The sequence below is a fragment of the Arvicola amphibius genome, chromosome 11 (assembly GCF_903992535.2).
Source record: "Arvicola amphibius chromosome 11, mArvAmp1.2, whole genome shotgun sequence".
NCBI lineage: Eukaryota > Metazoa > Chordata > Mammalia > Rodentia > Cricetidae > Arvicola > Arvicola amphibius.
Genome location: NC_052057.2, coordinates 114,667,920 through 114,681,041, shown reverse-complemented (window position 1 = coordinate 114,681,041; position 13,122 = coordinate 114,667,920). Strand labels below are relative to the sequence as shown.

At 44.9% G+C, this 13,122-nt stretch overlaps 1 protein-coding gene across 1 annotated transcript in view; it reads left to right on the top strand.

Annotated features, from left to right (window-relative positions):
* Nucleotides 1–13,122, top strand: part of Nsmaf (neutral sphingomyelinase activation associated factor) — a 56,186-nt gene that overhangs the window by 16,201 nt on the left and 26,863 nt on the right. The window contains exons 3-11 of the mRNA XM_038347157.1: nucleotides 695–773; nucleotides 875–942; nucleotides 1,017–1,053; nucleotides 3,353–3,403; nucleotides 4,855–4,926; nucleotides 5,267–5,314; nucleotides 5,409–5,461; nucleotides 10,358–10,487; nucleotides 12,430–12,501. Coding sequence (XP_038203085.1) covers nucleotides 695–773; nucleotides 875–942; nucleotides 1,017–1,053; nucleotides 3,353–3,403; nucleotides 4,855–4,926; nucleotides 5,267–5,314; nucleotides 5,409–5,461; nucleotides 10,358–10,487; nucleotides 12,430–12,501 — 610 coding nt within the window. The remainder of the gene's footprint in view (nucleotides 1–694; nucleotides 774–874; nucleotides 943–1,016; nucleotides 1,054–3,352; nucleotides 3,404–4,854; nucleotides 4,927–5,266; nucleotides 5,315–5,408; nucleotides 5,462–10,357; nucleotides 10,488–12,429; nucleotides 12,502–13,122) is intronic.

Sequence of the window (13,122 nt, the reverse complement as noted above, 5' to 3'; positions counted from 1 at the left end):
TAAGAGAAAGTAAAGGTGATGAATATTGAGCCAAATTAAGAACAGCCTCTAAGATATTTGAACATGTTATTTTCCAAAATTCAGTAAAGCCATATGACTATCCTAGGAAGCTAAGGAAGTGGTCAGCCCCTTATCTGATTAAAGGATATCACATCACATAACATAGTCTTTAAAACTGCTTATTTTCATAAAATGGAGTTTTTCCACGAATACTTCAAAATTATTGTTTATGGTATTTTGTATGTAAAATTCAAACTTAATTTTTCCATGATTTTAAAAAGCAAAAAAGTCTTTAATTAATTGTACCAATTTATTGCTGTTTTCTGGGTAATTCTTCCATATTCAGAGGATGAAGAGACAATGAAATTTGCTGGAAACAGCACAGATTTAGCGTTGTCAGTGGTTTTGTGCTTCGGTTTCTCTGGAGAGCAATTGTGAAAACTCTGATGATGATAATAATAATTAATGAGGTCGTGGGGCTGCAGTTAACACACGAAGCCACAGTCTCAGCCCGTGCGGGTTCCCCAGCCCCTGAGGAGCTGAAGAGACATGGCTGCTCTCCATTGGCTGTTCTCCCTTGCAGTTGCCGGGCTTTTATTAGCTGACACCCTAGCCGTCCACATTTACTTAAGATAAATAACTTTTGTGATTGCCCTGGTGTCCACTAAATAATCTTTTTTTTTTTGGCTTCTAGGAAAACCAGAGGCTCCTTAAAAATATGTTCAAAATCAGTGATTTTTGAACCAGATGCAATATCCCAGCCCATCATTAAGGTAAAGGTGTTTTCAGTGTAAGCAGAAGCATTCCTAATGGTGTGTGTACGTGTGCTTCATCTTTGCCACTCTTCATACTATTCTCTCTCAATTTTATCCAGATTCCTTTGAGAGACTGTTTGAAAATAGGAAAACATGGAGAAAATGGAGCCAACAGACACCTTGCAAAGTACGTTGTTTTCACTTTTAATTTTACTTTAACAAAAATTTTACATGTCTGATGATTTTTTTTCTGCATTCCAGGGCAAAATCTTCAGGTATTTCACTCATTTTCAGACAGGTGAGAGCATCTAGTAAACATGTTTACTAAAAATGTTAGTATGTCTGTCTCCAGACTTGAAGGAAGACTTCTGTGCATGAGTGTGTGTGATTTCTTTTGCATGATGAAATTATTTACTTATATAGATCTCAGCTGGGAACACTTGGAAATTGATGTTTAAATGCCTTGAGAATTTAGTCATTGAGAAGTAAACGTTTTAAAGGATAAGAGTCTCCCACTGGACCCTCCGGGTTTACTAAGTCTGAGAACTGAGTTTGTCCTCAGGGTCAGTGGGAAGCTGGGAAGAAACTGAGTGTAGCAGTTCTTTCTGTGCCCTCCCCCTGCTAAAGGTGGGAAGCCAGTGCCAAGCCGCCAAAGCCACCCCAGGCTTCTGTGTGACAGCCCAGCAATGCTCCGGAAGCGCAGTCTCTCCTGGCAGGAGAGTTCATCCCAGATACACACTGACCTCACTTATGCACACACTGTGGTACTCAAGTCCCTATCTGCATCACGTGACAAATTAAAATGCAGCTTTAATGCTGGTGTATCATTGATTAGTTTGTAGATTAAAAAAAATTAAGTAAGAGCAGAGGGATTTCTCTGTTCTTTTGGTTTTGGCTTCACATTCTTCATCCGTCTCAGGATGTGTTTATCGGGGTTGCCCGGACTCCCTGCAGCTCTCTGGTTGTGTGCACTGTCAAGGGCCAGGGACGCGCTCTGTGATTAGTGAGTGCAGGAGCTGCGGGCAGAGTGGACACTCTGTGGTGAGTGAGTGCAGGAGCTGTGGGCAGAGTGGACGCTCTGTGGTGAGTGAGTGCAGGAGCTGAGGGCAGAGTGGACACTCTGGTGAGTGAGTGCAGGAGCTGAGGGCAGAGTGGACACTCTGTGGTGAGTGCAGGAGCTGAGGGCAGAGTGGACACTCTGTGGTGAGTGCAGGAGCTGAGGGCAGAGTGGACACTCTGTGGTGAGTGCAGGAGCTGAGGGCAGAGTGGACACTCTGTGGTGAGTGCAGGAGCTGAGGGCAGAGTGGACACTCTGGTGAGTGAGTGCAGGAGCTGAGGGCAGAGTGGATGCTCTGGTGAGTGCAGGAGCTGTGGGCAGAGTGGACACTCTGATGAGTGAGTGCCTCCTATAATTCCAATTTTTAAAAAATTGGAACTATCTTCAACTTCATATTTAATGTCTCACATGCAAACAGGTACAGCCCATCTGGTGCTTTGTGGGTGAGCCGTGCTACTATCCCTAGCCCTGTGTGCTCACAGGTGTACTTCTTATGACATCATGATAACATTTTCTTTAGAGAACTGCTCATCTTAGTAAAGGCTCAATAACTTGGCTTTAGAAATACAGCCCAGAATCCTTTCTCTTTTAGTAGTGTTAGGAGATCTCAGATGAAACCAATTCAAAATCAAGGGGCACCCAGGGCAAGCTACTCTTTCAAGGATTATTTTAAGCTTTGTATGTCAGTATTTTGACCAAGTCTCAGAAAAGGTTTTGGTATAAAATTTTGCTTTCAATTTTAGTGGTTGTTGGAATAACATGTTTGTGTGTGTGCGTGTGTGTGTGTGTTTGTGTGTGTGTTATGTGTGTGTGTTATGTGTGTGTGTATGTGTGTGTGTGTATGTGCGTGTGTGTATGTGCGTGTGTGTGTGTATGCGTGTGTGTATGTGCATGTGCGTGTGTGTGTGTGTGTGTGTACAAATACTAGTTTTAAGCCATATGTTCAGTAGGGGAGATGGATGGTGAGGGGGAAGTCTCTCTCTCTGTGTCAGTTAGTGATAATGTCATGAAGAAAAGGAAGAGCAGGACAGAAGCGTCCTGGGCACACTAGGGGATGTTGCTGTGCTCTGTGCTCCTTAAGACCGCGTGGTTAGAAAGAGAGAAAGTGGCTGAGCAGTGTGACTGTGAGATGTCGGGTTGAGCAGGTGAGGGTCGAAGGGTCAGAGCAGAGCACACCCCAGAGGGGTCTGGTCTGGGAGCAGGGCAGTCACGAGGCCTCTGAAGCATGGTAAGGCTGTAGAGAAGAGCAAATGAGAAAAGCACTGGGCAGTAAGAGTGTGTGACCTCATTTGGGTGCCCTGGAAACCTGGGGATGGTCAAGAGAGGAGCCAGGAGACCCTGAGGGTGTTCTGAACCCCTGCTGCTCTGCACCAGGCTGCCCGGAGCTCCTCACAATCTGGGGGTGTGCTGAAGACAAGCCATGCATAAAGCCTTCCAGCTGGAGCTTGTGTGACAGTGTAGACACTGAATTCATAGTATCTTTAGGGTACTTCTTCACACTGACAATTTGGTTCCTTCAATGTTGACTTGCCTTTCTCAGGTGTACTTCATTAAAGAGCACAACATTGTGGCGCCATATAAAATAGAACGGGTAAGTAAACTTTTTCATATATTATTGGACATTAATGCAGTGATTTTTGAGCAGTAAGACTTTTATGGTTCTATTAACATCTTTAATCAAATATGGTAAGTAACACTGAGTACTTCAAAGTTTATTAGCAGTTATTGCAAAGGTACCCAAGTGATCCACAGCCTTTAGTTCTAATAGCAAAAGCTTAGCGATCATATTAGAAGGGAAAGAAATGGAGGAATGGCTCAGGGGTTAAGAGCACTCTGGTTTGTTATATACATGGCACTAAAAAACATTTGTAACTCTGGTTCTAGAGATCTGCTGTCCTCTTCTGGCCTCTGCAGGCAGTGCACACACATGCTACATAGACATGTATGCAGACAAAATAACTACACATATAACATAAAAATAAACACATCTTTTTAAGGAAGGAAAGAACTGCAGTCAGAGTGTACAAATTGATAAAGCATATTTACTGTGTACCACTGAGAATTTTTTGCCTAACAGTACTGAACATTTATTTTTAAGAGCATTCAAGAGACACTCAATTTATAAATTAGCCTATATTTGATAACAAACTTTTATGAAGTCTTAATTTGGTGGAGTTATAAGGGTTTACAGGGAGGCATAGGCGTGTCTTGAAGTCGCCTGTGTTGCTGTCCCTCACTGCAGCACTGTGTGGGGAAGGCACACTCCTACTCAAGGAGTCTTCATAGGACCAGGAGGTGGAGCCAAGCTCCTGATAAGGGTGCTTCTGTGAATGAGAGAAACCACACTCCCTTGTTAATCCAGGCTGCATGCTTAGCTCCAGGTGCAGGCAGCCTGCAGTATCTTATCCAGCAACTTATGAAACAGAAACTGCTTAGGCAGTGTTAGAGTCAGGAAAACTCACATGTGCAGTGACCCAGGGGCTTGGCCACTGTGTGAGTGTGCCTTCCTCCCTGCTAAATGCATCCGGCCTTGTGACTTTTCTCTTGTTGTGGTATTGCCTCTACATCTTGGCAAAAACTCCCATGGGCAATAGACGACCCTTCTCTCAAGTTAGAGCCCTCCTGGGTGCCCTTCCTTGTGGAGCCTGCTGAGACCGTCTGAAGAACAGACCTGTATTTCAAGTGCCAGGCACGTAGCTATCAATGTATGTGAGGATTCATTCTCTGGAGACATAGACTGTCAGGATGCTACGTGTGTGGGTGTGGGTGTGTGCGCGCGCGCGCACACGCCTGTTTATACATAGTACCTGGGGAGATTGAGACAGATGATGTTAGATATAAGGAGTTTATTACAAGGAATCGATGTGGGGGATGATAAAGACTGAGACTTCAACCTCTGAAGAGCCCACAGTGTAAGGTGAGCCTTCATCTGAGGGAAGGGAAGCCCAGCATTCCAGCAGGAAGACAGTCACAGTGCACAGCTGGCGTCCGCTCTGCAGATGCTTACTGCAGCAGGATGACTGCTGCTTCTGTTCCCACCAGGGAAAGATGGAGTATGCCTTTGAACTGGAAGTTTCTGGGAAGGTGGAGGATGTTGTGGAGACGCTGCTTCAGGTAAGCCAGCCATTCGGTGGTCTCACACCCACAGATCATAGAGCAGACTGAGCAGGAAGCCTCCATGTTTCCCTTTTGTTTCGAGGCAGGGGCTCATGTAGCCCAGGCTGGCCTCCCTCATGCCTCTCCCTTCCTGGAACAGGGATTTCATCCTACCCAGACAACTGTCACTTGTAAATATGCTGATTGACTTGAATTTGGAAACTTAAATAGGAGAAGCCACAGACATCGGAATTGATCCCTGCTGTTACTAATGGACAACCAGTGTTTTTCTGTTGCCTCTAAAGAAATGCCCGCTGCTGTCTGCAGGGAAACTGATTGTGTGTCTGTCACATTGCAGTTGCACAGAGCATCCTGTCTTGATAAACTTGGTGACCAGACGGCCATGGTGAGTGTCCTGGACAGTTGCTGTTTGACTAGAAGTTAACTTCATTGAGCTCACTTATACTCATGCCCGGAATTTTAAACGGTTCTCCTCGTAGATAACAGCTATCTTGCAGTCACGTTTGGCTAGGACATCATTTGACAAAAACAGGTAAGATTTTAAGATTTTTGTTTTCTGACTAGAATGCAGTGAACGGCTCCATCTGTAGGCCTCTCTCAGCCTGTTCGGAACGGATGTGGGCTGGCGTGCGGGGAACTCTTGCCTAACGTATGTGAGACTTTGGTTCTGGCCCCAGTATGACTTTCATCATCCTATTCCAAACCTGCTCATCTTAGCCAGCCTAGGTATGATAACTCTCAGAGCTTCCGCTGCCCTCCTCCTTCCTGATGTCTGCCACTTAGAAATCCTGTCCATCCTCCAACTGCCATCTCCAACCCGCCCACCTGTCTTACCCACTGGGCTTGCCCCAGTGCGCCATCGCAACCTTGAGCCCATCTTCTCAATGCTAGTCTCCCGCCTCAGTTCTGCTTCTCCCCCACCCAATGACCTACTAAACTGTGTCTGTGTAAAGAACATCTGTCACTTAGCTGTTGGCAGTTACAGGGACCTGCTGCCACAACCTCCTCCTTCTGGGGCGGGGCTTGCTCACTGCACCAGGTGGCTGTTGGCTCTCATGAGTTCTGGGCTTTGGCTACTTGCAGAGGGAGCAAGGTCCCGATGGTCACTACTCTCTGCCCTCTAGGCCTTTGTCTCTTGTTCCCTCATTCTCTTTCCGCTCTTCCTTCATCTTAGCCCCCTGTTTTTCATGCTTGGAACATGGACCCTCCTGACTTTTCGTTCTGGCTAATTGGGCTTTCTGATTTTTAGCTTAGCTGTCAGTTTGAGCATCCCCTCAAATTACATCGATTACTTGCCTATTATTCCCCACAAGGACCAGGAGAGTATACTTATTGTTCTAATGGTTTTCCCATTGATTTTCTTGTCTTTATTAAGTATGCAATACAGTTTCTGAAAATAATGGTGCTATTTATTTTTATTCTAGTTTCTTATTTTTTTCTTGCCTTAGATGTAGACTATTTGCCTATGTTTTCATTTCATATTAATCATTTATAAAGAGGTAGGACCCAAGGTCTGTCCCAGGCCAGTCATCCAAGGCCTTGGTGGTTCCCCTGGCGGGTGGGAGACCACATCAAGTGGGAGACAGACAGAGAGGCCATGCAGAGAGAGCTGGGGTAATGAGTTTACTTAAGGGTTATGGAGGGGAAAGGGAAGAGGAGAAGGAGGGGGGTGCACCGGGGAGGTTGGAAGTGGGTGGAGCTTGTCTCTTCAAGGGAACAGGGTTCTCTGGTGACAGACCAGGCCAGCAGATTAGAACAGTATTCATCTGTATTCCTTTATCTTCACTGTAACTATTGAAAATGTTGTGGTACTCATCCATCTATAATGCTGGTTCTAGGAGATCTAACCTCCTAGGGCACCAGGCACATACGTACACAGGCAAACATGGGGCAAAACTCATACATCTAAAATGAAATAAATAAATATTAAGAAAATTAGAGAGTGGTTCACTTTGAAAGTTTTAATTTGTGTTTCTAGAACCCGAAATGTCATGCTGAGGATTTAGGGAAGCGTCTTTGCAGTGTGGGATGAAATATTTCAGTCATGAGCGCGGTTTCTAAAAAAGGGAACACAAACTTGTGAGCATAGCCTTCATCACGTTTTTGAAGATTCGCCTCTTATTGAGGAAATAGGATATTTCCCTACTTTTTATGTTGAAAGGGTCCAAATGCTGTCAAGTTGAAAGAGTACTATAGCGAGCGCAGACATCCTGTGGCGTGTCTGTCGATGGTTTCCAGCTTGCTTTAGATGTTGCCGCCGTGCCCGTATCCACGTCGCTGCTCTGGCATGCGCATGCGCGTCTGCCTTATGCAGACACTGTCCCGCAGCTGTGCAGTCAGGCAGCCTCTGTGCCCTGTGCCGCAGTCATCTGGTTATGCCAGTTCACCAGGCGGAGGAGGGGCTGCAGCTGTGCAAATACCGTGTCCTCGTAGATAAGACACTTGGGGGACTACAGATTTGGAGGGGGTGTGGGGTGCGCTCTTGCACGGGCACGTCGCTGTGTATTGTACGTGTTTGCGTGCTTGAGTGTAGTTGTTCGGGTTGTTGACACTGAGTTTCAGGACATCACGTCAGTTTTCCCCCCGGTACTCAGGTGTGTGTGATAATATCTTCTGACACGTAGCTCCAAATTCATGTTCACCCAAAGGTTTTCTAAAAATTCTTTATTTTAAAATTGCTTTAGGTTTTTAAAATGAAGGAGTCTATAGAAATTCCTTTCTTTGCGCTGAGCTCTCCCCAGGATCGGGTGTTTGCGGTGTAGATGTTGCCAACTTTCTTTTCTTGCCACATTTCTAGGTATTTGCTTGATGCCACTGAAATTCCTGTTCCAAATGTTTGTTACTGGTATAGAAATATAATACATTCTTTTTAATATTGGCCTTGTACCCTCCCTCTTCTAAGTCCATGCATGGGTTTGTAGCAGAATTTCTACTGTTTTCATGTTTGCAGTCCTTCCTGGAAAAGGGCAGTTTCCCCGAGACTTCTGTTTTCCGCTTGCTGTCTCTCTGCACTGTTTTGTTAAGGAAGAGCTTGGGGCAGACGCCCTGCCTTCTTCTTTATGCTGAGGGAAGATGGTTTCGTTTTACCACTAAGGAATGGTGCTGGCTGTAAGTTTTTCTTAGACAGTCATTGCCACAGTGAGGAAGCTTGTTTTAATTTTAGTTTGTTGAATTTTTTTAAGCAAAAGGTACAGAATTTTGTCAAATATTTTTTTTCTATATTTATGGACATCATTTTTCTCATTTGTTGTTAATATTATAAATTATATGGATTTTTTAGTGAACTTTGTATTCATGTAAAAATATTATTTAAGATCACGGTGTGTGACCCTCTCTCTTGCCTCGTGCTGTCCACACGCAGGACATTTTGGTGCAAAGTTCTGCCGACCTCATAGAATAGATTGGGATGTGTTTTGTGTTTGCCAGAAGAACGCGGCTTGGTGATATTCTGTTCTTATATTTTTTTGTATATTTTATAGAAAAAGGTATATAAATATAAAGTATTCTTAGGGATTGTACTTAATGTAGTTTACTATTATTAATTACTATTACCAACACCATCATTACTGTTATTTTCAGAGAGGGTCTTGCTATCCGGCTTAAACTGGCCTTGAACTTGCAGTCATTTTTCTTCAGTCTCCTCAGCATTGTGAAGGAAACACACACCCAGTTTGTTTTCTTCGTTTTTTGTAATGTGTGGATGTGTGTATGTGTGAGTGTGTGTGTGAGTGTATGTGTGTGTGTGTTTGAGTGTGAGTATGTATGTGTGTGTGAGAGAGTGTGCGTGTGCATGTGTGTGAGTGTATGTGTGAGTGTGTATATGTGTGAGAGTGAGTGTTCACGTGTGTGTGTGTGTGAGTGTGCATGTGTGTGCGCGTGTGTGTGAGTGTGCGAGGCTGTAGTAGTAGGCATCCCTTTGGTTTGTCACAGTAGCGCTCTCTGCCTCCCTCAAAAGTGCTCCAGCCCAGGTTTCTTTGTTGTTTCTAAATAACTTGGCCATTTGTGTTAAGCGATAGGTGATTAGAAGAATGTTGCTTACTCTTCACACAGTCGAGGACTGGACCGCTGTCTTAACAGTTGCTGATTATTATTATTTGATCAGAAACTCTGTTCTATGCTTCAGTTTTTTGGCGTTTATTTGAATTTGTTTTATAGCCAGTGTATGCTGGATCTTGGTGAATATTTCCTGTTTCTGGTAGCTCTTGAGTCGGTGTTTGTATAGCGCTCAGCTGACGGTGGATCCCAGTGTCTACACCCTAGTGGCTGCGTTGCTGCTGTGCCCATCGTTTGCTGGAGAGATGCTAAGGTGACAGCAATGGTTATGGAATTACTTCCCTATCTCTGGCGCTGCCCTGGCCTACAGACTTCATCATTCCCATGAGACCACCCTCCTCCTGCCATAGCCTGTTGGTCTCTTCTTTTTCTTCTTCCTTCAACTGTCTCTGCACCCTCTGTTGGTTCTAAGAACTTATGAGGATTGTTGAACTTACCAGTTGGTTGTGATCGTTAGGCAAGAGCCTCAAGGTCTCCAACAGTTCAGCTTTTCTCTAGAGAAGACTGTCCTAGTGTTGTGTCCTGTATTTCTTCCCTTGTCTTTGGTACCAGGATTGACCAGGGCTCCTGAGTGATAGCATACACTTCAGTGTTGAGCTGCACTCCCAAGCACATGAGATTTACTTTTAATACAGTTATTTCACTAAGTAATTGCCCTAGAATATTGGTAATTTAATTGTTTCTGCACTACTTTCTAAATTAACAAATCAGAAATGTTTTATTTTTTTTTGGGGGGGGTGGTTTCGAGACAGGGTTTCTCTGCAGCTTTAGAGCCTGTCCTGGAGCTAGCTCTTATAGACCAGGCTGGTCTCGAACTCACAGAGATCCACCTGCCTCTGCCTCCCGGGTGAATGTTTTATTTTTTTAAGTTAAACATTTGAAGAGTAGAGAATGCATCTCTGAGTGGTTGTATGTTTGTATCAAACTGACCTTCAAGTAATTGTAATTATGTGTTCAAAACCTGATACAGTAAATGTGGACAGGGTCTTGCTCTGTAGCCTAGGCTGCTCTGAAACTTGGGGTGCTCCTGCCTCAGCCTCATCAGTGCTGGGAAAACAGGAAGGTGTCTGTGCTCTGCAAGGTCTTAACTGTGTAAAAGCAGGATGTTACACGGATGTAGGACTAGCTTCAGGGCTGTTCATTTGTGAGAGATTTTGTTTCTGTGATATGTACTCTCCTGTTAATAAAATGTCATGCTTCCATTGTTCCATCTAAAAGACTGTCAACCTTAGTCAAGTAGCCAGTTTATATCCCCACCTTTTTCGTATTAGTTGTAGTGTTTAGATGCACAGCAGGCAAATTTACATGGTGGTTCAGCGGAGAGAGTAGGTCAGGTTCCGACTTTCCTGACTTTTTCTACAAAACATCTTTGCAGGTTCCAAAATGTTTCTGAGAAGCTGCATATGGAGTGTAAAGCTGAGATGGTGACGCCCCTGGTGACGAATCCGGGACATGTTTGCATCACAGACACCAACCTGTACTTCCAGCCTCTCAACGGACACCCGGTATGTAGGTCACGGGCCGCTGGGTGCATAGGTCGTGGGCCTGTATACAGTACTTGCTTCTGTCTTTCAGCTCAATTTTTTCAGGACCTGAAATCAAAATTACTGTCTTGAGTTACTTCCCTCACTTCCTAGGGACGGTCACAGTCGTTTGGTAGCCCCGTGTAGCAGTGTGCCTCCCCAGTCCATCTGGGGTTGGGTGCACGCTCACGTGAATGCAGTGTCCTCTGATCTGTATCCAGTCATTCTGAAGGCCCTCGTTCCTGGTAGTGTGTAGAGAAACGCCACCACTCCTGATTCTGGTCCCGTCAAGGGAGATTTATCCTTCTAGGAAGCACCGGGGAAAACACCAAGAAAGCGCAGCAGTGAATGAGAAACGGGTCTCCTGTAAGCACTTGCTGTGTGTGAGCACGGGTGGCCCTGCTTCTCCTTCATTACAGACACTGTCTTCCTCCAGTGCTCATGTGAGCTTCTCACAGCCAGTGTGTGCTCGTGTAGAGAGAGATGCTACGTCTGGATCTATGTGACCCCTCAGGTCACAGGGTTGGGCCATTTGACTAGGCATTTTAACCGACAATGTTTTCTGTGGCCATTCTCCAGGCTAGTCATTGGCCTCAAACTGGACAGACAAGTGTTGTAGCGATTCTGTCCACTAGGTGGCAGCACATACTGGTCAGCTGCTCCAGCGACTTAGCACAAGGCTGACTGGCATGGTGTTCTCCAATATTGGCTACTACTACTACTATTTTTGTTTAAAAAAAAAAATTGTAGAAAAATGTCTGGCAATACAGCTTCAGGGGACACAGTGTATTTTTCCCAAAGCCCTGGACAGGCTTCTTGGATTATGTTGGGGTCTTTAAGGCCTTTCTCACTGTTGCAGAACCTGGTTTTCCTATTACCTGGGAATCAGGATATAGAAGCTTTGCCTTTTAGCTGAGCACGCAGTATTTCTAATTTTGATTCTCTCTTACTATTCTTTTCAAGTTTTAGAGAATTGAAAACATTTTTTCCTTTAAAAAAGAAACAGTCTTGTCTTATATTGTAATTCATGAGATTTAAAACTTTGTAATAAAGGAAATTAAAAACATTTTTTTAAAAAAAAGGATCTTAGTACAAAGTAAACCCTAGATCAAGACTCAGGGCTGGAGGGATGGCTCAGCATTCGAGAGCATGTGCCCTCAGGTATCGGGACCAGATCTAGAATCCTAGCTCTCTCAGAGCCCGCGGTGTCCCACACACCTGTAACCTCAGCTCCCAGCCAGGTAGAGATAGGTTAGGAAGGGACCCTGCCCCAAAGAATAGGTGGAGAGTAATAGCAGAGGTACCTGATGCCTTCTCCAATCTCCACACATGAGTGCACATGTAGCCCCTCACACACAGGTGCATGTGTACACTCAGACACACACATACACACACGCATGCCCCCTCCACAGGTGCATGCGTACACCTAGACATACACACACAGACACATACACATACAAATAGGTATATGTAGTCCCTCATACACAGGTACATGAATACACTCAGACACACACCCACATACACACACACAGGTATATATAGCCCCTCACATAGGTGCATGCATACACTCAGATACACACACACACACACACACACACAAATAAATACATGTTTTAAAGGAGCAAACTTATTGAATAGTTATTTTTACTCATTCTTGAGTGCCCCATACCACACACTAATCTTGCAATAATCTGAAAGATGAGGGTACTGTTATCATCTGAGTTTACTGAGAAGGGCTAAGAGCTATGTCATAGTGAACTGTGACTTGGGTACCATTTGTTCAAAGATCTCCTCTGGGTGTCAGCTGCAGCACACTGGAAGGCAAGGATGTGTAGCTCTCCCTCCCTGCTGTTAAGATGCAAAAGAACAACTTCTAATTGTGTTTGAATGGCAACTCTTGACACTACCTTTGTCCTTTTTAAAGAAACCCGTGGTCCAGATAACACTCCAAGACATCCGGCGCATTTACAAAAGGAGGCACGGCCTCATGCCTTTGGTGAGTTCAGGTCACTGATGCAGGGCAGCTCCCTGTAGGAGGTTGCCAGACCTGCAGTGTGGCGGCTGATCGACATCCAGGCCCCCGCGGCAGGCCTGAAGACCCAGGTGTGCTGTGTGTGGACATGTGGAAGCTGGCAATTGATAGAAGAGACCTCTTCTCAGGAAGTAACAGCTTCTGTTGCAGAAATGTCTTCTTGTTCAAGAGCTAAAGGGCTAGAGAGAGTCCTTGAGTTTCTTCCTCCTGAATTTCCAGAGCTTCTAGGCTAAGGCTAGACCAGTGCTGGCAGAGTGGGTCCAGTGTTCCTCCTGCCAGCTCTCAGGGTAATCCTGGGAAGATCCTTCCATAACTCTTTAGTATAGCAGAAGTGCACATCAGAGCAGCCACAGCAGTTCGCCTCTGAGCTCAGGGAGGAGGAGGTAGAGGAGACAGTCATTAAAGGGTTGGCTCTTGCCGCCACTCCCTCTTTTATCTCACATATGCATCTTAGAAGTTAGTCACCGCTGAGGAGATGGTTCCTAGTGTTCTAAACTGATACCAGTATAGATTCGTTTCCTTTTGCAGATCATAACTAGCTCATTTTTGTACTTTTAATTGTGAAATTCAAGCACTTTATCATGT